Source organism: Toxotes jaculatrix, chromosome 23, assembly GCF_017976425.1.
Source record: "Toxotes jaculatrix isolate fToxJac2 chromosome 23, fToxJac2.pri, whole genome shotgun sequence".
In the NCBI taxonomy this organism is placed as follows: domain Eukaryota; kingdom Metazoa; phylum Chordata; class Actinopteri; family Toxotidae; genus Toxotes; species Toxotes jaculatrix.
Window position 1 is genome coordinate 6,463,289 of NC_054416.1, and position 25,367 is coordinate 6,488,655.

General features: G+C 43.3%; 2 protein-coding genes across 2 annotated transcripts; both read left to right on the forward strand.

The window, feature by feature from the left end:
* Positions 1-12,962, forward strand: polr2a (RNA polymerase II subunit A). The gene is made up of 29 exons (XM_041030887.1): positions 1-323; positions 1,130-1,262; positions 1,373-1,509; positions 1,609-1,782; positions 1,906-2,187; positions 2,318-2,479; positions 2,580-2,800; positions 2,911-3,043; positions 3,136-3,260; positions 3,362-3,572; positions 3,674-3,883; positions 3,972-4,140; positions 4,292-4,386; positions 4,481-4,684; positions 4,811-5,033; positions 5,175-5,358; positions 5,505-5,676; positions 5,803-5,908; positions 6,312-6,517; positions 6,617-6,880; positions 7,061-7,268; positions 7,386-7,486; positions 7,596-7,700; positions 7,846-8,028; positions 8,134-8,337; positions 8,460-8,646; positions 8,743-8,856; positions 8,944-9,093; positions 9,233-12,962. Exons 1-29 carry the CDS (start codon positions 237-239, stop codon positions 10,381-10,383), a joined length of 5,901 nt encoding a protein of 1,966 aa, XP_040886821.1. The 5' UTR covers positions 1-236; the 3' UTR covers positions 10,384-12,962.
* Positions 12,963-15,414: 2,452 nt separating this feature from the next.
* capgb (capping protein (actin filament), gelsolin-like b) lies at positions 15,415-24,855 on the forward strand. The gene is made up of 9 exons (XM_041031870.1): positions 15,415-15,552; positions 19,935-20,128; positions 22,229-22,383; positions 22,850-23,008; positions 23,240-23,389; positions 23,557-23,643; positions 23,730-23,862; positions 24,205-24,296; positions 24,418-24,855. The coding sequence occupies exons 2-9, from the start codon at positions 19,936-19,938 to the stop codon at positions 24,481-24,483; spliced, it is 1,035 nt and encodes a 344-aa protein (XP_040887804.1). The 5' UTR covers positions 15,415-15,552; position 19,935; the 3' UTR covers positions 24,484-24,855.
* The last annotated feature ends 512 nt before the right edge of the window (positions 24,856-25,367 follow it).

Below are 25,367 nucleotides of genomic sequence, written 5' to 3' on the forward strand. Positions count from 1 at the left end.
TCCAGAGTATAGATCAGGAAGAGGGAGGGGAACAGTCGGTAGCCAGCTTACTTAGGACCAAAACATAAATAAATCAGATTTAGAGGCAACCGACAACAGAGGTCCCTGGGATATCGCCTTCGGAGACTTTCCGGTCACCGTTGGCGGCCTGACCAGAGTCGTGGTGACAATTTAAAGGCTGTTCCTGCTCACAAAGCGGCGTGCCGAGGAAGGACGCGTCTCTTTGAATAGACAGGATGCACGGACCGCCCTCCGGCGACAGCGCATGCCCATTGCGCACGATCAAGAGAGTTCAATTCGGCATCATCAGCCCAGATGAGCTTGTAGGTTTTCTTTTCGGGGAGTGGGGATTCTTTATTAATTCTCTGACAGATCACACACTACTCTTACAATTTCTTGACTAATCTTGTAGTTTAACAAATACGGAAAAGACATGGTTCTGTTTACAACGGAAAATGCTTGCTGTTAGCCTAGCCTAGCTAGCTGTGTCAGGCTGGTGGAGCTTGCGCTAACTAGCATGTTGCAGGAAGTTTGAAAAACTTAAAGCACAACATTATCTAAAAGGATCCATGCTGATCACATGAATTAAACCCCCTTTTTATTCATGCAATGTAACATTTAGGCCCACCAGTAAGTGAAGATTTTGATTACTATATAGATATTTCTTTGGTTTTATCACTGACCGCATTGTACGCATTGGTCTGTTTTCTTTCACAATAAATGAATAAAAGGTAACTTGAACAAAGTCAGATATGCATGTTTTCTTTGACGCATAATTTTGTATTTAGAAAGTGCAATGTGCACAGTAATATGTTTATTTTTGTTAACATTTTTTACCGGTTTGTCGTTGAGTAAACCGTTTCATTTCATAGTAAAAGTTATTATATACAGAATTTAACTTTAACATGCACCAATTTTAGACAAACTTTGATTCTCAACTGTTTTTTTGTTTTGGTTTATGGAAATTTATATTTCATTGTTTATAATGATGAATAATGATGGAAAGTAAATTTTTGTGAGTGACAGATGTGTGAAAATTCTAGCACTGTTGGCAGATGATCAACTGCTGCCTACTGTAGCATCAACTGATGTGTGTTTGTATATGTACATATGCTGGTTTTCTCCATAGAAACGGATGTCAGTCACAGAAGGGGGAATCAAGTACCCTGAAACAACAGAAGGAGGACGTCCTAAACTTGGTGGCCTCATGGACCCAAGACAAGGTGTCATAGAAAGAACTGGAAGATGTCAAACATGTGCAGGTACAGTTTCATGTTAGCATTTGATGCTACAGTATGTTATTTATCAGTTGATCACTGTCCCTAACTGATGTCTTGACTTAATGTTATTGATATGTTTTTTATTCCTACAGGCAACATGACAGAATGTCCAGGCCACTTTGGGCACATAGAACTGGCAAAGCCAGTTTTCCATGTCGGCTTCATAACAAAGATAATGAAGGTCCTCAGATGCGTCTGCTTCTTTTGCTCCAAGCTTTTGGTGGATTCGGTAAGTGTATTCAGCATATTACAGTACATAATGTTAAAAATCCACTGATAAGTAATCGTAACTGTATTATTAATTTGTTCCTATTGCTGTTATCTCTAGAACAATCCAAAGATCAAAGACATCCTGGCAAAATCTAAAGGGCAGCCCAGAAAGCGTCTGACACATGTGTACGAGCTGTGCAAAGGAAAAAATATTTGTGAAGGAGGGGAGGAAATGGATAACAAATTTGGAATGGAACAACAGGAGACAGAGGAGGACATTACCAAGGAGAAGGTATTTGGGTGGAGTCTTTTTGTCATAGTTGATGTGCATCTCAGCTCTCAACATTCATGGCTCTGCTCAGCCTATTTTCTTTCTCATACTCTTATCTTCACTCCCAATTTTTGACATACACAGGGTCACGGTGGCTGTGGGCGCTACCAGCCACGTATCAGACGTTCTGGCTTGGAGCTTTATGCTGAGTGGAAGCACGTTAATGAGGATTCGCAGGAGAAGAAAATCCTGCTGAGTCCTGAGCGTATACATGAGATCTTCAAGCGCATCTCAGATGAAGAGGACATAATCTTGGGCATGGACCCCAAGTTCGCCAGGCCTGAATGGATGATTGTAACTGTGCTGCCTGTGCCTCCACTGGCTGTGAGGCCCGCTGTAGTCATGCAAGGATCTGCACGCAACCAGGTAAGACAATACAATTCCAGAATGAATGTTTTGATGTGTCACTAAATTACATTTTATGTTCCTGCATGTCTTTAAGCTGTCTTAAAATGAGATCTGCACCTGAGGATAACAACTGCCTCCTGTTTTAAAGGATGACCTGACCCACAAGCTGGCTGATATTGTCAAGATCAACAACCAACTGCGACGAAACGAACAGAGCGGTGCAGCAGCTCATGTCATAGCTGAGGATGTGAAGCTGCTTCAGTTTCATGTCGCCACGATGGTGGACAACGAATTGCCAGGACTGCCAAGGGTATGTGAGCGCTTCAGATATCAACTAATGTTTGCCGTACTTCAGTTTTGCATAATATTTTTATGGTACTTAAATTTTAATCCATGTTCCACTATCGCAGGCAATGCAAAAATCTGGCCGCCCTCTCAAATCCATAAAACAACGTCTAAAGGGAAAGGAGGGGCGAGTCCGAGGTAACCTGATGGGCAAGCGTGTGGACTTCTCCGCCCGAACTGTCATCACCCCAGACCCCAACCTGCAAATCGACCAAGTTGGCGTACCACGATCCATCGCAGCCAACATGACCTTCCCAGAAATTGTCACACCCTTTAACATTGACAGGTGCACCAGAATAGTTACCTAATTAAACCTTACTTAATGTGTAAATGCCTATATAAATTTCTTGTAAGTAGATTTGGTGGCAGCTAATTTATTCTCACAACTTTTATTAGATTGCAAGAGCTGGTGCGAAGAGGGAACAGCCAGTACCCAGGCGCCAAATACATCATCCGTGACAATGGAGACAGGATTGACCTGCGATTCCACCCGAAACCAAGTGACCTTCATCTGCAGATTGGCTACAAGGTAAGATTAAAAATATGCTGTTCAACAGCAATGTGGGTCATTAGGAAAAACACAATGATTTAATTCTAAAAAAAATGTTTTCCTCTCTTTAGGTGGAAAGGCACATGTGTGATGGTGACATCGTCATCTTCAACCGACAGCCTACACTACATAAAATGTCCATGATGGGGCACAGGGTTCGGATTCTGCCATGGTCCACATTTCGACTCAACCTCAGGTACCAAATAAAGACCAGACCTTACCGGCTATTATAAATGTTATATAGTTTGTATAAATAGTTTAGTGGCTCTAACATCCTGTCCTCTCTTCTCCCTTCAGTGTCACCACCCCATACAATGCTGACTTTGACGGGGATGAGATGAACCTCCACCTGCCTCAGTCCCTCGAGACAAGGGCAGAGATTCAGGAGCTGGCCATGGTGCCACGTATGATTGTTACACCCCAGTCCAACAGACCCGTCATGGGTATTGTGCAGGACACCCTCACAGCTGTGCGCAAGTTCACCAAGAGAGATGTCTTCTTAGAGAGGGTAAGGAGTTACCTCATGAATGCATAGTGTTGGTTTCAGGTATTCTATCAGGGTCTTAAATTTCATCATCTTACCACTCACTGTGCGTTTTACCTCCACAGGGTGAAGTCATGAACCTCCTCATGTTCCTCTCCACCTGGGACGGGAAAATGCCTCAACCGGCCATCCTCAAGCCCCGTCCTCTGTGGACAGGCAAGCAGATCTTCAGTCTAATCATTCCTGGACACATCAACGTCATCCGCACACACAGCACCCATCCTGACGATGAGGACAGCGGTCCTTACAAACACATCTCACCTGGGGACACTAAGGTACAAATCCCAGATTAAATAACTATAGATCATTTATATGAAAGTTGGTTTCAACACAGGTAAACTCACATCCAACTCACTCACACAGGTCATAGTGGAGAACGGCGAGCTGATCATGGGCATTCTGTGTAAGAAGTCTCTTGGAACCTCAGCCGGCTCCCTCGTCCACATCTCCTACCTGGAGATGGGCCACGACATCACCAGGCTCTTCTACTCCAACATTCAGACTGTGGTCAACAACTGGCTGCTCATCGAGGGTAAGGACACAGTAAAGTGAATATAACTTTATTGCTAAATTATAGTATTGAACTATTAACATTAGGCAACAATTATATTTTCTCCATAAATTAAGTTTAGTGTTTTTGTTTTCCTTACTGATGTTTTGTCTTACTTACATATCTTCTTCAGGTCATTCCATTGGTATTGGTGACTCTATTGCTGATGCCAAGACATACCTTGACATCCAGAACACCATCAAGAAAGCCAAACAGGATGTGATAGAAGTAAGCACAAAATATTTCAACACTGTATTTTTTTACCAGCTTTTCAGGGGTAGTACAGAAAAGTTATAGTTCTCCTTTACCTTTCACCTCCCAGGTCATCGAGAAAGCCCACAACAACGAGCTGGAGCCGACCCCTGGTAACACACTGAGGCAGACCTTTGAGAACCAGGTGAATCGTATCCTCAACGACGCTCGTGACAAAACGGGATCCTCTGCCCAGAAGTCTCTGTCTGAGTACAACAACTTCAAGTCCATGGTGGTGGCTGGTTCTAAGGGATCAAAGATTAACATCTCACAGGTAAGAGTGTCAGTCTAACTATTTTTACCTTACAATAGATTAATTAGATTTAATTTAATAGAACACAACCGTAGAGTTCACATATCTTGACCGCCCCTTTACCTCCGATCTTCTGTCCTCGTTTAGGTTATTGCTGTGGTGGGGCAACAGAACGTGGAGGGTAAACGAATCCCCTTTGGCTTCAAACACCGCACGCTGCCTCACTTCATCAAAGATGACTACGGTCCCGAGAGCAGAGGCTTTGTGGAGAATTCCTACCTGGCTGGCCTGACACCAACAGAGTTCTTCTTCCACGCCATGGGAGGCAGAGAGGGTCTGATTGACACAGCCGTCAAGACTGCTGAAACTGGTGAGTCCGGGCATCTTGTGTAAGAAGAGGAAAACAAGAGTCAGGATTTTCATAAATGTAAGGGGATGTTCCTTTGGTACAAAGAAGACAAAAAAAGTTTTTAATGTTTTAATTTTTTTTTTTTCAATAATACCTCAACAGGTTACATCCAGCGTCGTCTGATCAAGTCTATGGAGTCTGTGATGGTGAAGTATGATGGAACGGTGCGTAACTCCATCAACCAGGTGGTCCAGCTGCGTTACGGCGAGGACGGCCTGGCGGGAGAGAACGTCGAGTTCCAGAATCTGGCAACAGTCAAACCATCACACAAGGCCTTTGAAAAGAAGTGAGTCACACGTCCATATATATGTATATATCAGGAAAATTAAAGTAAAATTTACAAATGTATTCTCAGATTCTTGGCTGTGCATACTTTCATTGTCTCCTAATGGTCAGACTTAACCCTTGTCTCATCTTGTCTAATCTGTCTAGGTTCAAGTTTGACTGCACCAACGAGCGAGCACTGAGGCGGATGCTGCAAGAAGATGTGGTCAAAGATGTGCTGACCAACGCCCATGTGCAGAGTACCTTGGAGAGGGAGTTTGAGAAGATGAAGGAGGACAGGGAGATCCTTCGAGCCATTTTCCCCACTGGGGACAGTAAGGTTTGTGGACACATTCTCACTCAGCTCCGCTCTTAATGAGTCTCTTACTCTGCAACATGAAATCAAAAATACTAAAAAAAAATTTAAAAAAGGGAAAGATACAGCAATATTTCTCTTCACCTGCAGGTGGTGCTGCCATGCAACCTGGCCAGAATGATCTGGAACGCTCAGAAGATCTTCCGCATCAACACTCGGACCCCGACAGACCTGAATCCTCTACGAGTGGTTGAGGGTAAGCTAAAGGGGAAAAAAACATGATATGTTAATTTATGTAGTTAATTTATGTAGCAAAGTTCATATTTTTTATTTAGTTCAGGATTTTGAGAGTCACACGGACAAACGACTCACCGTAGAATCAGACTAAGAGGTTGTGGCCCGGCCTTAAGTGCTCCTTAAAGCTGTGCAAAGCCACCTGGGGAATCCACACCTGTTGCATAACAAGTAGAACAGCTCAAGTTCTAGACAAAGAGTCTTATAGACTGTCACATTTTTTTTTACCAGAATGACAGTAAAATATAACATTTCCTGGGAGAAAAACTTGGCTTTAGATGAATTAATTTTCATAAAACTACATCAGAAAGCCCAGAGATTTGTCACATAGATCTTAATCTTTGGGTTTGTATTTGGAATCCCAGGTGTTCAGGAGCTGAGTAAGAAGCTGGTGATTGTGAATGGTGACGACCCTCTCAGCAGACAGGCCCAGCAGAACGCCACTCTGCTCTTCAACATCCACCTGCGCTCCACACTCTGCTCCAAACGCATGACGGAGGAGTTCCGCCTTTCCACCGAGGCTTTCGACTGGCTGCTGGGAGAGATTGAGACCAAGTTCAACCAGTCCATCGTAAGTTTAGCATGTTGATGTATGTGGTTCAAGAGCTGTCAGATCTCTGAGACGGTTTAACATTAAATTTTAACCCCATGTTTACCTCTCCTTTATCAGGCTCATCCAGGTGAAATGGTTGGTGCCCTGGCTGCTCAGTCGCTGGGAGAGCCAGCCACCCAGATGACCCTGAACACTTTCCACTACGCTGGTGTATCAGCCAAGAACGTAACACTCGGTGTGCCTCGTCTGAAGGAGTTGATCAACATCTCCAAGAGGCCCAAGACACCCTCGCTTACTGTGTTCCTGCTGGGTCAGGCAGCACGTGACGCTGAGAGGGCCAAGGACATCCTCTGTCGACTGGAGCACACCACACTGCGAAAAGTAAGAGCAAAAAATTACTGAACACTTCCTGCTTATGTTGTTAAAGAAGCTTCGCTGGTTTCCGGTGTCATCAGGTAGAGGGATTTTACATCCACAACAACTCTAAGTCTTCTGTTTTATGTCCAATAATATAATAAAAACAAAAGAGTTTCATCCTTATCCATCCTAACTCATTCCCAGGTGACGGCCAACACCGCCATCTACTACGACCCCAATCCCCAGAACACAGTGGTGGCCGAGGACCAGGAGTGGGTGAACGTCTACTACGAGATGCCCGACTTTGACGTGACGCGCATTTCACCGTGGCTGCTGCGCATTGAGCTTGACCGCAAGCACATGACTGATCGCAAGCTAACTATGGAGCAGATTGCAGAGAAGATCAACGCCGGTGGGTTACTTTGACGTGCTTTTTATTTTGTACTTTGACCAAAGTGAAGGGCTTTTCCCAAATGTAACCGTGGTTCTCTCTCTCTCTCTCTCTCTCTCTCTCTCTCTCTCTCCAAAGGTTTTGGAGATGATCTGAACTGTATCTTCAACGACGACAATGCTGAGAAGCTCGTTCTGCGAATCAGAATCATGAACAGCGACGAGAACAAGTTCCAGGAGGTGAGTAATGATATTATACACGTATTCAAAACACCACAGTTAATACTTTTACAATTAATGTGGTGTAATTTCCACATTAACGACAAATAACTGTATTTTCCTTGTTTAGGACGAGGAGGTGGTGGACAAAATGGATGATGATGTGTTCCTGAGGTGCATCGAGTCTAACATGCTTACAGACATGACCCTACAAGGCATTGAGCAGATCAGCAAGGTAACAGAGTGAAGACAGTAAAAGCCTGTAGCATTCCTAAATTAGATTTCCCCTCAGAATCATTATAGTGTACAAATCATCAGTAATTAAAGCATATACTTGCCTGTGGCTGTAAGTCAAAGGTGAAACTCCTCTTCTCCTCCAGGTGTACATGCACTTGCCCCAGACTGACAACAAAAAGAAGATCATCATCACCGAGGACGGTGAGTTCAAGGCCCTGCAGGAGTGGATCCTGGAGACAGACGGAGTGAGTCTCATGAGAGTCCTCAGCGAGAAGGACGTGGATCCCGTCAGGACCACCTCCAACGACATTGTGGAGATCTTCACGGTACAAAAAGCAAAAAGAAAAAACATGGTTTTGTTACAACAGTAGAATTACAGCAAGTTTTCCTTGATACTCATCAAGTCTCCTGTTACTCTCTCTTTTATGTAGGTCTTGGGAATTGAGGCTGTGCGAAAGGCTCTGGAGAGGGAGTTGTACCACGTCATCTCCTTCGACGGTTCCTACGTCAACTACCGTCACTTGGCTCTGCTCTGTGACACCATGACCTGCCGCGGTCACCTGATGGCCATCACACGTCACGGCATCAACCGTCAAGACACAGGGCCGCTTATGAAGTGTTCCTTTGAGGAGACGGTGAGAAGATGATCAATAACTGAATCATTTTAACAAACTCCTTTGATCTAATGGTTATTCTCAGATACTTATAAAAAAAACTTTTAATAACTGTATTTCCTTTTGTTAATACCTCCGTCAAGGTGGATGTGTTGATGGAGGCGTCGTCCCATGGTGAAAGTGACCCCATGAAGGGTGTGTCAGAGAACATCATGCTTGGTCAGCTCGCCCCGGCTGGTACAGGCTGCTTCGATTTGCTGTTGGATGCAGAGAAGTGTAAATACGGCATGGAGATCCCTACGAACATACCTGGCATCAGCGTGGCTGGACGTAAGCGGAGAGATGTTTGTTGCACCTTTTGTGCTCTTATAGTAAAAACAGTATAAAAGTTCTCATAGTAATGTTCTGTTTCTGACCTGTTTGCAGCCACTGGAATGTTCTTTGGCACAGTGCCGAGCCCCATGAGTGGTATGTCACCTGCCATGACCCCGTGGAACACCGGAGCTACGCCAGCCTACGGCGCCTGGTCCCCCAGTGTTGGTGAGGAAATCCCCAGGTTTCTTTGGCTCTTCTCCTTCTGTTGGTTTTTCATTCACTGAGTTTCTTTTTTCTTTTCTTGTTTTCCAGGAAGCGGCATGACCCCCGGTGCAGCAGGTTTCTCTCCCAGTGCAGCGTCAGATGCAAGCGGCTTCTCTCCAGGCTACTCCCCAGCCTGGAGCCCGACTCCTGGGTCTCCAGGATCTCCAGGACCTGCGAGCCCATACATCCCATCTCCAGGTTAGACACTGCAGAAATCCTTCATATACATCACAGTTTGTTAAAGAAGTGATACTGCTTATGGCTCCATTAACATTATAAACTGTTACAGGTTCAAATTTTCTAAAATTCTCTAACATTCGTCTGTTTTCCTCTTAAGGTGGAGCCATGTCACCCAACTACTCACCCACCTCCCCGGCCTACGAGCCTCGCTCCCCTGGAGGCTACACGCCTCAGAGCCCGGGATACTCCCCAACATCACCCTCCTACTCCCCCACCTCTCCCTCTTACTCCCCCACCAGCCCCAACTACAGCCCGACATCTCCTTCCTACTCCCCCACTTCTCCCAGTTACTCCCCAACTTCTCCTTCCTATTCGCCCACATCTCCGTCTTATTCCCCAACATCCCCATCCTACTCCCCCACTTCCCCGTCTTACTCCCCCACTTCCCCCTCCTACTCTCCCACCTCACCGAGCTACAGCCCGACATCACCGAGCTACAGTCCGACATCGCCCAGCTACTCTCCCACCTCACCTTCTTACTCACCCACCTCACCTTCTTACTCTCCCACATCTCCATCTTACTCTCCAACCTCCCCCTCATACTCCCCCACCTCTCCTTCCTACTCGCCGACCAGCCCGAGCTACAGCCCCACGTCGCCTAACTACACCCCCACCTCCCCCAGTTACTCCCCCACCTCCCCCTCCTACTCCCCAACATCACCCTCTTACTCCCCAACCTCCCCCAACTACACCCCAACCAGCCCCAACTACTCTCCCACCTCTCCCTCATACTCCCCGACCTCTCCGTCCTACTCCCCTTCCAGCCCACGCTACACCCCGCAGTCACCCACCTACACACCCAGCTCGCCCTCATACAGCCCCAGCTCACCCTCCTACTCCCCCACTTCCCCCAAATACACCCCGACTTCACCCTCGTACAGCCCAAGCTCCCCAGAGTATACTCCCACCTCTCCCAAGTACTCCCCTACCTCGCCAAAGTACTCACCCACGTCACCCAAGTACTCACCCACTTCTCCCACCTACTCCCCGACAACACCGAAATACAGCCCCACCTCCCCGACCTACTCCCCCACCTCCCCGACCTATACCCCCACCAGCCCCAAATACTCCCCTACCTCCCCGACTTACTCCCCAACCTCACCCAAGTACTCCCCCACTTCTCCTACGTACTCGCCAACTAGTCCTAAAGGCTCCACGTACAGCCCCACCTCTCCTGGATACAGCCCCACTTCGCCCACCTACAGCCCAGCCATCAGCCCCGACGACAGCGACGAGGAGAACAACTGATGAGCCGCGGCAGAGAAGGGCGGGTGCCTGAAGAAACCCCGTCACCACACGGTAGACACCTGAAGGACAGCACCTGTAACCAGCTGGAGGTGGCGGTGTTTTTAGCCACAGGGGTCCCAGTTGTGATAATTTTTCTTTGGGGACCTCTGTCTTGACTATCTGAGGGAGCTGCCCCACCTTTATCCCACCTTTATCCCCCCTACCCCCCACCCCCACCCAAAAAAAAAAATAGTTAAAACTATTATGTGAAAGACTTGAACTGCTTTGCCTGAAGGAAAAAAAGGCTGCCTTTTGAAATAGTTTTTTAATTTTCACACGGGGTGTTGAAGCAAAACTGCAAATCCCAAGAGGGAATGAAAAGGAGAGGAAGATGTGGTGAACACATGAGGGGGAGAAAAAAAAGTCCCTTTTTAACTTTATAGTGTATTACATCCAGTCTCTCTCTCGTTCTCTAAATGTTGGGTGTATAGTTGTTCCTGGAAAGCGTACATTTTGCCAAAAGCCTTTTTCGAAAAGCTAAGTGGATTGTATTCATCACTAAAGCATAAGCTCTAAAGAGAATCAAGGAGGTAAGGTTTAGACTTTGTTTACTGCATATTTCACCAAGGTGTATCTTGTTAGACCTTTTGCTGCTTTTGTAAAAGTACAGTCGCCAGTTTTGGGGGCATTTTGTGGATGAAAGAAGAAGGAGCTTTAGGTGTTTGATTATATTCAAATGGTTGGGTCAAATCATCTAAAAGAAGAGAGTTGGGTGATCAGCATAAATACATGCATTATAGGAGAGAGAAACTGGCTCGCAGGGGGAGGAAAGTTCACTCTGAACATCATTAACTACATAGGTGTGTGTACCCATCGCCCTCCCCTCTTCCTCCTTCACACCCCAAAGAGAAAACCTGAAAGATGTCATGAAAACACCCACCAGTGTCCTCTTGTCCTCTACCATTTTGGAGACTTGTTCATCAATAGCAAAAAAAAAAAAAAAAAAACAACTTTTTCCAAATACTATTCTTCCCTTAACTCTGGGAAATTAAAGATTTATATGAAAAACATAATAGTCAGAATTATTATTCTGTCTTTAATTTTGATTCTAGGAGGAAATGGGGCACATGTGGAATAGGGATACTAGTTTGGGCGTTGCTGCTTCTGTCATTGTTTGCATGAGTAGCACATGTTAATACATTTTAATCAAGCTTTAGGTTGAAATTTTTTTGAATCCCTCCCACTTATTGCTAATCTTTGTCCCATTTCTAATAGCTGATGTGTACGCAGGTTTATTTGGACTATTCAATTTATTTAAGAAAGAAAGTTAACTACTATTCTGTGTGAATACGAATAGAGGAAAATTAAGAATTTTAATTTTTTTTTTTTGGCTTTTCTCTTGTTTGCTTTTTGGTGACTTTGTAAACCTGTTTGCAGGAGGCTCATGTTCTTATACTGTGGATGAAGGGGCAGGGGACGGAGGGGAGTACTTTACGGCGACTGCTCTTTTCACTAACAGTTGTACAGAGATGTCGCTTGCTGTCACCAGGTTGTGGCGTCGCTTCAGTTAAAGGTAGAAAGGCAAAAAGTTCAGTGCTCTGTTTGGTGTTTTCACTTCTCGGGACGCCAGGGGGCAACATTTGTCCTGTTGGCCTTTGTCTTCACAACGGAGCGAAACAGTTAATTTTCTTTTAAGCAGAGACTGTCCAAAGAAACAGCACTTTTGGCCTCTCTATTTAAAAAAAACAACCTTACCCACTACATTAGTGTGAACTTTCTTTTGAATATGGGTGCTTTCTCACATGACTAAACCTAGTTTGACTGCATTTGGGAACCGTCTGTACGCCTGAAACTTTTTTTTTTCCTTTCTCTCCTCGTTCCATTTGATCATTCAACGCGGTTTCTGAATTTCTTGGATTAGCTGGGTCCCCTCCCTCTTCCCTCTTCATCCACAAGTGATCCTCATTTCTGAAATCAGTGTTTCGTTTTTTTTTTTTTCTACCAGTGTATGTATCTGTGATGAGGGGAATCATGGGGAGGGGCGGGAGGGGAGGGGGATGTATTGGATCTGACTGGGAGTCCTGAGAAGGTAAAATAAAATCAGTAATTTTTTTTGGGTTATCTTCTGAAAGCGTTCAAATGATTTGTCTAATTTTGTGAAACATTGCTTCCAAGGTCTTGAATTGAAAGGGCTGCATCCTCTGGCCTTTGAGATAAAACAGGTTTGGTAATTGCACTTAGTAAATATTGTGGTGGAGCTTGTTGCTTTCAATGAAGCCCATTAATTGTCAATTTTTTGTTTTTGGTCCACTATGCTTGCATCCAATCCTGTTGTCTTAACTGTGTGCTGTCCAGTCAATTCAGGACGTCAGGACTCCCAGGTCAAATGAGTGACTGGAAGTGTGTATGTGTGTGCGGTTAGTGTGTGTCCAGAGGTGAGACAGGGTTTCAAGCAGAGGAAAGACTTCACGTCTGGGCAAAGGAAGGTTTAACTTAAAAATTGCCACTGTATAGAAATTGATTCATTATCTCATTCTCTGTATCTTTGTTCTGTTTGTTTTTTGACTTGGAAAAAAAAAATGAATAAAAATTTTACTACATGTCTTTGCTATGTTTTAGAGCATTTGGGGAAAAGTGCTAAATTTAGTGGTTGTTGGGGGAATATTAAATTTTTTTTATATATATATATATATAGGGGCAAATTGATCATTTAAAAAATGAGTAACGGTACAAATTAAGTACATTCACTCAAATATTTCACTGAAGTACAATTTTGAGATAGTTATACCATTTTAAGCAACTTTATAACTCCTACTTTACTACATGTCAGAAAGAAATATGGTAATTTTTACTCCACTACATTTCTTTGACTTCTGTATTTACTAGTTATGTGGGTCAAGGTTTGAAGAAAAAAGATGATGCATTATCATAGATTAAACTATGAAACAGCATCTAAAGTGACCAGCAATGACATTAAAATGCTCTGTATATGATGACATATTAATAATAATAATTAATTACAATTGTCTAAATACAGTATATAATACTACACTCTGAAATAAAATTTTACCGAAAATACTCATGTTCTGATCTGTAAAGTAACTTGTAACTATAGCTGTCAAACAAATGTTGTGGAGTAGAAGTATTTAGTAGAAGAAAAAGGAAATACACAAGTAAAGCGCCTCTAAATTGTACTGTTAGTTTTCACCACAGCTGTTATATAACAAGAGAGAATCATCCACAACAGCACAGCCTGTTTACTGAGGCAGTCAATCATCTGATAAGTCCTGATGCAAAACCCCTGCATCATCAGACCATTAACAAGAACATACCAAGCATCTGTTGCCTGTTGTAAGTGAAAGCTAACATGCTCCTTCCTCTTGGGGGCGCTCTCACCTTGCTGTCAACCCACCTGCCCCCTGACAGGAAGTTAACCTCTGAATCAGGCTCATTCACAAACTGGCACTGACACAAGAAACAAGACCTTTCAGACACAGAACTAACAGCAGAACATCAAATAACATTTTGACTTCTCTCCTTACAAACTCAGTCACACCACAGCTAACATTAGCTCAAGAGAAACAACTGTCCACTGTCCACATCATTTAAATTAGATGTACACAATAAAAACGTAACTGAGTACTTATACCATCATATCACTGATATAATATCTGATTCTGTCAGTCTGAGGGATAACAACAAAAGCTGAAAGAGCACATGGGTTTAGAGGAAAATTACTAAAAAAGATTAGAAAAAGATTAAAAAAGATATTTACCTGACCTGCTTGTGCAAGTAGGAAGGACAAGAAAAAATAAGAAGAAAATCTGCCTTTAGTTGTGTTTAATATTTGAGAAAAACATACTAAATGTTCAGCTTGAGATTGGCCTTAAAAATTAGAGTTAGCATTGACTTGTGCGCAGCAATTTACTGACCAAAACACCACGAGTTTAAGTGTCTTAATATTCACAGAGAGATGCTTCACGGTTTGAGCCCCCAGCATTTAGATCAGCTGTGACCCTTTAAAATGTCAGTTCAAAATACTAAAAACATAAATGGAAACTGATTTCCTACAAACATTTTACTGTATTTTCCATGATGATTTTGTTGCATAAATATTAATTAAAGTATTTTTTAGTTTAATTTAGTGGTACTTTTAAAATTTTAAATTACAGTCATAGATCAGTAAGTCAATTACTTTGTGTTTTCACAGCTCAAACAGAAACCTACCAAAAACAGCTGCACTTTATAAACTCGAAATTAACAAAACCGTGGCGAACTTTAATTTAGTAACTCAAAATAATGAACGCAATTTAAGAGCAACTATTTAAATGTTTTCTTGTGTACTTCATATGACTTTGCAAACTTTTAAAGACAAGGACTCTCATTTTTGGGCTTGAAATTTGGACTTTAGATAAGTAAGATTTAGTTTAGCTGATGTAAAAGTAAATCCCTTGTTAGTACACACGCCTGTAGAGATATCACGGGGCTCTCCTAGTTTTATAAGGGAATCCTTCAGCCCTGTGGAAATAGTGAATCACAGGTTTCACTTTAACTTTAGTCAGCTTAAACTATGACATATAATGATCTCAGTCTACACGGTGCAGCTTACACTTACACAGACATAGGTGTGTTTGACCTGAGGGAACTCATGACTAACGAGAGTGTTTGGGCCGGTTGCTGTGGTGATGTTTGCCAACTGTGGAGACCTTGAAGTGAGTCATTAAGGTAAAAGGATAGTTCATATTTCTGAAAAGGAAACAAAAATTTGTGGTATTGATTAATATGATTGTACGAGGGTGAATTGAAAAGAAATTCAGGGCAAAAATGTGCAACTCCGTGGAACTGCACAGACAATTCTGTGTTTTTAATCACCCAATTTTTTGTGTTCTATTTTATCACTTGTTTTATCAGCTGGGCAGTGAGCTTGTGAAGCAAGCACAGTTTGCATTTGAATTTTCCCTCCACTCAAAGTCCTGATTCACTCAAATTTCCTCACTTTTTGGTCCTTTTGTGGTTGAGTCAGAGGGCCGGGCCAAAACAACCACAGGCAGAGGCAGGAAATGTCTTGTGAGTGTGAGAGAGAGAGAAAAAAAATTGTACGTTTAGGGACGTGTTTCCCGTTGCATGACTGCTCGTCTCTCCGCTCTCTGCTCAGACGTGTTGTGTCCCACTGCTAACTCACTTTCCAAGGTAAGTTTTAATATGAAACCTTTTTTTTGTTTGCACTTTCTGCTCTACAGTCTCAAAGTCAAAACTCTACTTTCTTTCACTTCTGTTTGTCTTTTTTTCTTTTCTCAGTGTTTTACCCTGAAACTTCTTCCCTGTTTTTTGTTTTTTTTTTCCTCACTCATTCCTTTTTCTGTTCTGGGCATCACATTCCTGGAGGAGGAATCAGCTGAGGAATCTCACGTCAGCAGGACAATGAATTTTTAGTTTTATCTCGGCGAGACTCCACTTTGCCTGGCATCCATCTTTCCATTCAAACTCTGCACTTATTCTCCTTTGCTGCACGTTTCTGTTATCAGTGGGGAAAATCCCCATCTTTAATTTCCTTTTTCACTCCATTCCTGTCTCGGTTCCTGCACATAGCCCTGGTTCTATTTACAACTCTTTCACAACTTCCTTAAAGTCAGGGTGGGGTGCTAAAGACGTCACTGTCTCACAGATCTTCTACTTCAGGTCAGAAGAGTAGATGCAGAAGAAGAAGAAGTTTGGTGTAATATAAATTAACAACACATTCAACTACAACTGTAAAGGTGTAATTTATCTTTCATATGATTCTCTATTTCTGTTTTCATTCCTCTTTGTTCTCTGGGCCTCTCAAATTCTTCCTGTCTGTATCAGTCTGTCTTGATTTCAGTCCTCTAATCTCATAAACATACAGTGCACCCAGCCATACAAACACACACACACAGTTTACACTGACTGTCAGTTGACAGATTGCTCTCAGATCTCTCTACGCCTGCTGCTCTGTCCGCCTGCATATTGTCTGCTCTCATATTTCTGTCTGCTTATCAGCGCATGAATGACTGATCGACTCACTGACCCCTGCAGCCTATCTGTGACCCTGTGTCTCCATCTAAACCCCTCTGTCCACTCTCTCTTTCCATCTCTGTATCTCCTCTGTCTAACCAGACGCCACTGACTGCTTCAGTAGCCAAGGCCAAAAGGTCAAGTTTCCATCTCTTCATCTTGGTGACATTACCAAGACTCTCTTCTGACTTTACTCCTCACTCTTTTCTTTGTTACAGCTCACAATTCATGCAAGAACACATGCTTGCAAGAGCGCTGCAGCTGAAATAGCAAATTGAGCATGCTGCATCATCCTCATCCTCTGGAATTCGAGCCTAAATTCAACTTGCCAAGTTGTTGAATGCAGTTTAATCATTTCCTTAATATTTCTCAATATAGTAGGTTTATATTCTGGCCATTTGTTTAGTTTAAACAGCTCTAATCACTACAATATCCACAATCCCTTGCCACCATTTGCTCTGGAGAACAAGCCAGTCTAAAGCACAAATCAGGAAGAAAACACTAAACCATTGTTGCTGAATTTGTCCAAAACTGACCCAGAATCTGAAAGTTAATTCTGTTAAGCTGCAGATTATATCATCATTTTTTCCAACAGCATAATCTTTCCTGAGTTCTAAGCTTGGTCACTGTTTCTTACAGAAATGCACCTTGGGAGCTGTAGTTAAATTCTCATCTTGTATCTTTGAGTTCTTAACTGAACAATCAGATGTTTTCTAAAGCATTTCTTAAAATCTCTTTGTACTGATGATTCAACTGGGAGAGTTTTGATGTGCATCCAAACTGTGGAGGCTCTATGCAGGAAATGAGCAGGGTTATCAGGGATGCTCAATTTCTCTTCCAACTTGTGTAGCACATCAGGGGCCTATAAGTCCTTCTTATGCTCCCTCCTTGGAAAAGGAGTAGATGATCTTGCCCTTTCTTTAGAAAGAGGGCACACAGGGACAGTGTGAAGGAGGAGGGGGGAGAGCTGGAGCCAGAGGGGAAGAGAAGAATGGAAAGATGGAGGAGCCAGCAACTTGCTCTCCAGTAATTATCCACTTGGTGTTTAGCTTTAGCCAGGAACCAGGAACCCGACTCTACCCCCCCGCCCTACAGCGTCCTATCCACAGTCCGCAGGTAGGCTTTCATCACACCGGCTCCAGTTACCTCCCACATATAAGCTAACCAGGCCAGGTGAGCACAAACACTCCTCCTCACCAGACCTCTAGGTCCCTTACAACCCCCTGCACACACACACTCCAGTGGACACGCAGAATGGAGCCGGAGTCAGACAGCATGCCAGAGGTACCAGAGGGGATCATACAGTTAAGTGGACCAGGGCCTTTTTCTCTGCCTCCTTGTCTTGTAGTGGCTGTCCAAGCACTGTAACCTTATCCCGAGGGCCCCTGCATGTGCCGCCTCTGCCCCTTTCTCTGTTTCCCTCGCTCCCTCAGCTCCTCTCCTCCTCTTCTCTACCATTTTATGAGCTCAGATATTCACTCCGCTGCACTGTCACCCTCTCTATCTGCGCCTATCTGAACAACACCTGTTTATTGATCACAGTTTACTAAATTGATACAGAGTTGTAAAAGTATTAGCCAATATCACATTTATCTGGCGAGGAGAGCAACTGAACCGTAAAGTTAACTTTGAAACTGAAAACACCCCCAGAAAAAAAAATGGAGCGGGGTGGAACTGCTGCTGACAACCCGTGTGACTGACCACACTGCTGACAGTTAGCGCTAATAGCTTTTTATTTTTTGCTGCCTAATGAGAAATGTTTAACAGATACTCTAATAGCTGACAGCGGCATCTCGCCTGTTGCATTGCTGTCCTCGGTTCACTGTAATCACTATAAACAGGCTAATTGTTTGTTTTCTAGTCCTCCTTTATCACTGATGGTTGCTGCCTGGCGCCGGTCTCGCAGCAAAATTGAAACAAACTGCTGAGTTATATAATCATATATAATGATAGTTAAGTGTTATAAATGCTCCACCCCCGTGTCATGTTGTTTATTTTACCACCATAAGATTTATATGAATGTTTAATCCTGCTAGAGTTTATTTAAAAAACAAATGTCACAATCCCCATAAAGCGAAAGACAGGAAACCTAAGCAGCTTTGATTATGAAGCAGCGACATAGTTATGATAAGGTTCCAGATCTTTGCACGTTATCACCCCGGAAGAGCCTGTAGATAAACCATCGAAGCATGAAACTGCAAATATATAACACTATGATATTACATTGTATTTCTAAGAATTAAATACTGGATTTTTCAAAAGTCAGTGCTGCACACATAGTCCAACTAGCTCGAAAATAATACAGAATTATTATAAAGCAATCCTGCATTAAATTCTACTGTCATGAAAGTTGTAAAGACTTTTTGTCTAAGCTGTTTTTGGGAGGCGTCTCTTCAACTCTATGGACATTTTGGAGGCTATAGTTTGTAGTGCTGTTGGTTTTTATTGTGTTATAACAGGAAAGTGTTTCTAACATTTTGTTCACCCCATTTAAATAACAGGGTGTGGACTCTGAGGGTAGTTTTTGACATTTGTTCTTGGTGGCACCTGGTCTTATCTGGAGAACTAAACAGGCACTGTTTCCTCTTTCTCTGGATGATATACCCTCTTTCAGATCTCCATTTGTCTGGTTTTGTTTAAAAGGGCATTAATGAAACCAAAATAGATTTTTAATTTGATATGTACCTGGAAATCAATACACTGACAAATTTACTGAAATGGTCAAACAGTAAAAGGTGAATGTCTTGCAGTTCTGTCACATACTACCGCATGGCAATGGAGTGGGACAGAGTGACAGACAATTAAAAAAAGAGATGGCAGTGACTCATCTGTCTATAAACCTCACTGTGTTTCCATCTGGCAAAATTAGCACAGCAGAGCAAGAGCAGACAGGAAGAGACAGAGGGGTGGTGGTGGTGACAAACTATTGACAATCTATTGTTTTTTTTAAACTCTTCCTGTGTGAAAGGAGGGTACAGGTATATGAGACGCAGAAATGTAGAAGTGGCTCAACCAAGTCCATACCTGGCTCATGCTCGAACCTGTGACATGATCCAGCATGCATGCAGCCACGCCTGGTTTTGTGCACTGACACTAGTGTTGTGTTAGTGGGGCCTGGGCTTGGTGTTGTCTTGCATAAAAGTGATGTAACGTAGCCCATCATCTTTAGGCAGCAACACAACCCCTCATTTTGTGTCATTAAGTGCAATAGCTCTCATCACATCACCACCACATCTGAGATTAGTTCCTGTCTTTACAGTCAAACACATTTTGTTTCAACAGCATCTCAAAATCCACCTTTTCAGTCAGTATGGAAAGGAGCTAAAGTCTCTCGTTGGACACTAACCTTCTGATTGTTAGTCACCCCCTTCATTTGTTACGATTTTGTGGCTTTTACTTCTCCTTACTCCAACCAAAAACCAGCCATCTGTTCCAAAATGGAGACAGTAACTCTGTGTATTTAAACTTCCTGTTTCAGCCAACTTCTTCTTTTCTTTTGTCTTACCTGTCGTCTTCTTCTTCTTTTTCCTTTCTCGCAGTATGCTCCCCTTCCAGGCAGCACCAGGTCAGTTCGGCCCAGAGGTCCGGGAGCCGGGCCTCCGAGTGTGGAGGGTGGAGAAGATGAAGGCAGTGCTGCTGGACCCTTCCGAGGTGGGAGCCTTTTACAACGGGGACTCCTATCTGGTGCTGGAGAACCGCGGCGAGCTGGGAGCCGACCTCCACATGTGGATAGGTGAGAGACTGGAGGCACATCTGGATTATGTGATGTGCATCTGTCGTGAAAAAACAATGTCAGAGGGATCATTGAGAAACTGATTATTTTTAATAAACTTCCTTTTAAGACAAACAGAGCCTGAATGAACGGGCAGTCACATGAAATGTGTTGCAACACGTGTCTCCTTAGCAAGGGACAACACAATAGGGTTATGTAGCATGCAGCTATGCACTCTGACTCAAGACTAAAGCTCTTTGTGCACTCAACAGGCTTCCAGTGTGTCTGAGTGTGTGGCACCTTCACAATGATAGCATCTAATTTCAGGACAGAATCAATCAGTAATGTCACACCACTCGTTAGCTTCATTTATTTTAAGAACCATCAAGCTGAGTACTAGACAAAGGATAGACAGAAACAAGATGATAGGAATAAGTGAAAAGAGAACATAAGGATTAAATGGGTCTCACTTTGTGCGCTCATGGTCTGTTTCCCCAGTTGGAAAAGCCAGTCAGAGCTTTGTGGGCAGGATCAAGAATGGGGGAGTCCTCTTCCTGAGCTTTTCTATAAAAAAAAAGAAAAAGGGCGACAGAAAAGTTGTACAGGACGTCGATGTGCAGAGAGATCAGCATATCATACATAAAGATGGACATACAGCCACGCTGCATTATACATGTAACACAATGCAGTACATACTGTGCTGTGTGCTAGGTTCTGTGCAGTGTTTCCAGTCTTCGACAGGAGATGGGTGACATGGAGTGAGGAGCGACATGAGTCAAGACCTGATTTACTCTATCAAAGTCTGTTTGTCTTGGGGAGTGAAAGAAGTCACATAAAGGCTTTAAAACTGACTCATGCCGTGTCACTTGAGTCAGCATGTGTCTGGTATGAAGACTAAAAAGTTTGATGAAGAAAAAAATCAGTGTTTTTAGTTAGAAAGAAGAAGAAGACGCTTACCAGGACTCTGCAGGCCGCTCTTCATCTCAGCTACATTAGCCTCTAGCAGCATTCACACACCTGAATCTCCAATTGAATTAACAGCTGTCAGGTTGCATCGTGGGTAATGTAGGCACCAGGTTTTGACAGGGAATAAGAATACATGTAATATAAAGGATGCTATCACTGATGAGCTGCATCAGTTTTTTGAATTAATTAATTAATTTGAATAAAAACAGTGTTTCAGGAGTCCAGTGCTAAATAGGTGGAGTACTCTTGCTTTATTAGTTAGAGAGAAGAAAGGGATGCTTCTCGTATTTCTATTTACTCCATCCAGCAAAGGCGGTAACCAGTGTCCAGTGCTTACTACACACACATAGCCCTGGCCCGGTGCTGCGGCTGAAAAGCTAATAACCCTCCCACTAATGGTGATGACACATGAGACACAGCGCTGACCTGCTGCATCATTGTGTGAGGAGAGAGGCTGGATGGAGAGAGGGATGAGGGTGGATGATGAGAGAGGGAGAAAGAGGGAAAGAAGTCCCGAGGGGGGAAAAGGGGATGGCTTTTGAGCAGGGCTCATTAAAAATGGAGGAGGACTGTTACAGTACTCAAATGTGGCTGTTGTTTCCAGCATGTATCCGGTGCTTAGGTAACACTAAGCTGATTGTCACAGCTCGGAGAGGGCTCTCTTTGCTCAAGCATGCGTCTCCCTGAACCCTCCTCCACTTGTTTACAGTTGATGACCCCTGTTGTCTCTTTGTGCGTCTGCTGTTTGTTTCTCATCTCATGTCTCTGTGACCCAGCACCTCTGTCGGTGGCTCTTTGTTCCCTCGTTTTTTGACATTTTAACCTTTCTGGCCTCATTTCCTGATGCTCTCTCCCTCCTCTCGTTTTCTTCTTTCTATTTTCATTTTTCTTATCTTTCTCTGTCGGCTCTTCCTTCTTCATACCGTCTCCATCATTTTGTTGTGTTGTATAAAAAAAAAGCAGCCGTCTGGCTTTGTCAGAGTTTACTACAAAGCTTGTATTAGTCACATATCTTAATAACAAATACATTTAAAATCCACATATCTACAAAAGATTTACAGACAGTCAGACATGGATTTTCTGTTGCATGACATTTAAGTATCCAAAAGGTTTCTCCTCTCTGGATGAATGTGGACAACTCCTCTTTTTCTGCAGGTGAGAAGTCGTCTCGGGATGAGCAGGTGGCGTGTGCCATGCTGGCCACCCAGCTGGACAACTTCCTGGGCGGCGACCCCGTTCAGCACAGGCAGGTTCAGGGCTACGAGTCCTCTGAGTTCATGACGCTCTTCCCCAGAGGTGTCAGCTACAAGGTGAGGACCTGGGAGAGCCCTGATTCTGGATGCTGAGATGTTTGGTTTGGTACTAACTGTAGGTAAAACAGGGATTTCCTTGAAAGAAGAGCCCCTTAAGCCCAAGTACACATTCATTAATTCATCATTAATTTTCACCCTGTTACTACTCAGCAATTTAAAGTGCTTCACATAATAAGACATTAAGGACAAGATAGAAAAAGCAAATTTAATGGCATCTTACATGTAATCTTGCATCATTTTATTGCTTTAGAAAGCCATTTATCATGTCAGTCACCCTAGGTATTATGGCCTCTGTGCCAAAGTGCAGTCATATAACTCGGTTTGCATGGCCTCCATATCTGTCTCCTTAAAACAAACAATGATCTTAAACCTGTTAAATCACTGGGACGTTTCCCAGCAGGTCAACTGGAATAAAACATAAAAACCACCAGACTTTTAAAGGAACCTCCATCTTCTCTCTCAGGAGGGTGGTGTGGAGTCGGGCTTCAGGAGGCCTCAGGGCTCGGGGACGGTGCACAGGTTGTATCAGATCAAAGGGAAACGCAACATCCGTGCCAAGGAGGTGGAGCTGTCCTGGAACAGCTTCAACAAGGGAGACTGCTTCATCCTGGACCTTGGGGAGGTGAGGACACTTAACCCAGCCAAAGAAGGACATACGTAATATTTAGGACAAGTGCAGGACACAAAAGGATTTTAAGTCACAAATCACCTGCTTTTCTCATATATGAGTTGATATGTGCACTACAAAATATACAGTTTGTGGAACTGAAGCACATTTACAGCTGCAAACAGTTTGAAATAAAATGTCATTTTCTTACTCTTGTCTATCTGATGCTGCCTCGTCGCTCTCCAGACGATTGTGTCATGGATCGGCTCTCAAGCCAACATCTTCGAGAAGCAGAAAGTGCGTGAGATCGCCTCGCTGATTCGTGACACCGACAGACACGGCAAAGCCCGAATTGTGGACGCCAACGAGGGGGAAGAGCCTGAAGAGATGCTCAAGGTAAAGATAGACTTTTGAAGAACTTGAATTCATCATCGGGAGACACTGGAAGAAGAAAATTACTTGTAGAAAACAGGATTCAAATGATTTTGATCCAGTTACAGAAATCCCCAAAACATATCTGAATCTATTTTGTAGTCTTTAAAGTTTCTCGTGTTGATGAGCAGGTCCTGGGACAGATGCCAGCCCTGGCAGAGAGCACGTCAGAGGAGGACAGCAAAGCAGATGCCTCCAACTCTGCCTCTCTCTACAAGGTAACTTTATCTGCACACCTATCAAACTACCATTCACTTCTTTTTTTATTAAGTAAAACATAAACCTGTGTGCATTTACTCCACAGGTGTCCGATGCGACAGGTTCCATGACCATGACCAAAGTGTCAGAGAAGAGTCCGTTTGCCCAGGACCTGCTGGTCCGTGACGACTGCTTCATCCTGGACAACGGCGCCAACGGAAAGATCTTCGTCTGGAAAGGTGAGGAAATACTACTTGACCCCCGACCCAGCAGACTTCTGCTGCCTGAAACGCAAACCGAGGAAAGTGATAGTAGTTAGATGCTGGTGATATTCGGTATCTAATTGGATGAAATTTTAATGAGCATTGTGAAAAATAATGATTGATGGTTCAACAGAGCCGCCTCGGCCACAGCTTCATGTTTGAAGCAGAGGAGTTTGCTCAGTGAGCATCACCTGTTCTTCTTTACTTCCCTGTCGATCTTGTCATTCTCTCAGAAAAAAAATATCTTGAAAACCTGAATGCTGCCACTCCACATTTTTCTCTCTTTTTATCTCTTAATCATCGTTCGTTGACTGTCAGGTAACGGAGCGAATGCTGAGGAGAAGAGGGTGGCCTTACAGATGGCGGACAATTTCATCGAGCAAATGAAATATCCCAGGATGAAAACACAGGTACTGCTGTGAGAAAAGCTGATACGTTCTCTCACTGTAAATGTTGTCATAGTTGTTACCTTTAGCCTGTTACGGTTGTGTTATTATTACACAATAAGCAGTAAAAGTTTCTGTGCTGCAGGTGGAGATTCTGCCTCAGGGGAAGGAGACCATCATCTTCAAGCAGTTTTTCAAGAACTGGAACTAAAACATTTCATGGGAACAATTGACAAACCCTGCACTCAAGGAGAAGCCGTGGATCTGAAAACAGACAGCATCTCATACAAAAATAGATTTCATTTTTTTTTTATATACACAGTTACTTGTATGTATATGTATTTGTAAGGTACCTTGCTGACAGAACACACTGTAGTTTGTTTTTGGCCTTTGGTAGAATCAGAGATGTGATGCCACTTTTATAAATGCAAACATGTTTCTTCTGCTCAGAGTATAGAGATATAAAGAGATATAAAAAGAACCTTAAGTAAATGAGTTTGATTTTTTTCTTTTTTACATTTGTTCTAGTGTCACAGATTTGCCTGCCTTTGAAAAATAAATCTGAAACTGCTTGCTACTTGCAGAGGAAGTGGTTTGTTTTTTCCTGTAAACACACGGTGCCGGGGGGTTTCAGGTTCGCTTTCACATGTGCCAATACTTTCAGCCACGCCTCTGCCCATGGGCAGTGGTGTTTTACGTAACATTATTCAAACTATGCCCTCTCTATAGCCTGTTACCTGCACACAATAACCCAGTATGATAAAGTCACGGTCATGGTACATTGTTATCATTGCTTTTACTCAGGGGCACTTTTAAGGTATCTTACTTGAGTACTGCCCTTTAGCGCTCCTTGATACTTCACTATATTTTACAGGGAAATATTGTCCTTACTACTCCACTACATTTATCTGACAGCTGCATATTAAATACTTAAGTAAAAGATCTGAATACATTTTCCACCACTGACAGTAAGTTCAGTCCAGATGAACGAATGTCAAATTTACTGTCAGGTAAGGTGAAGTAGTCAGGCTGATGACAGCAGGTTTAGGGGGCAGAGCGATGATGATACACGTTGGGAGGAACAGAGATGTGATG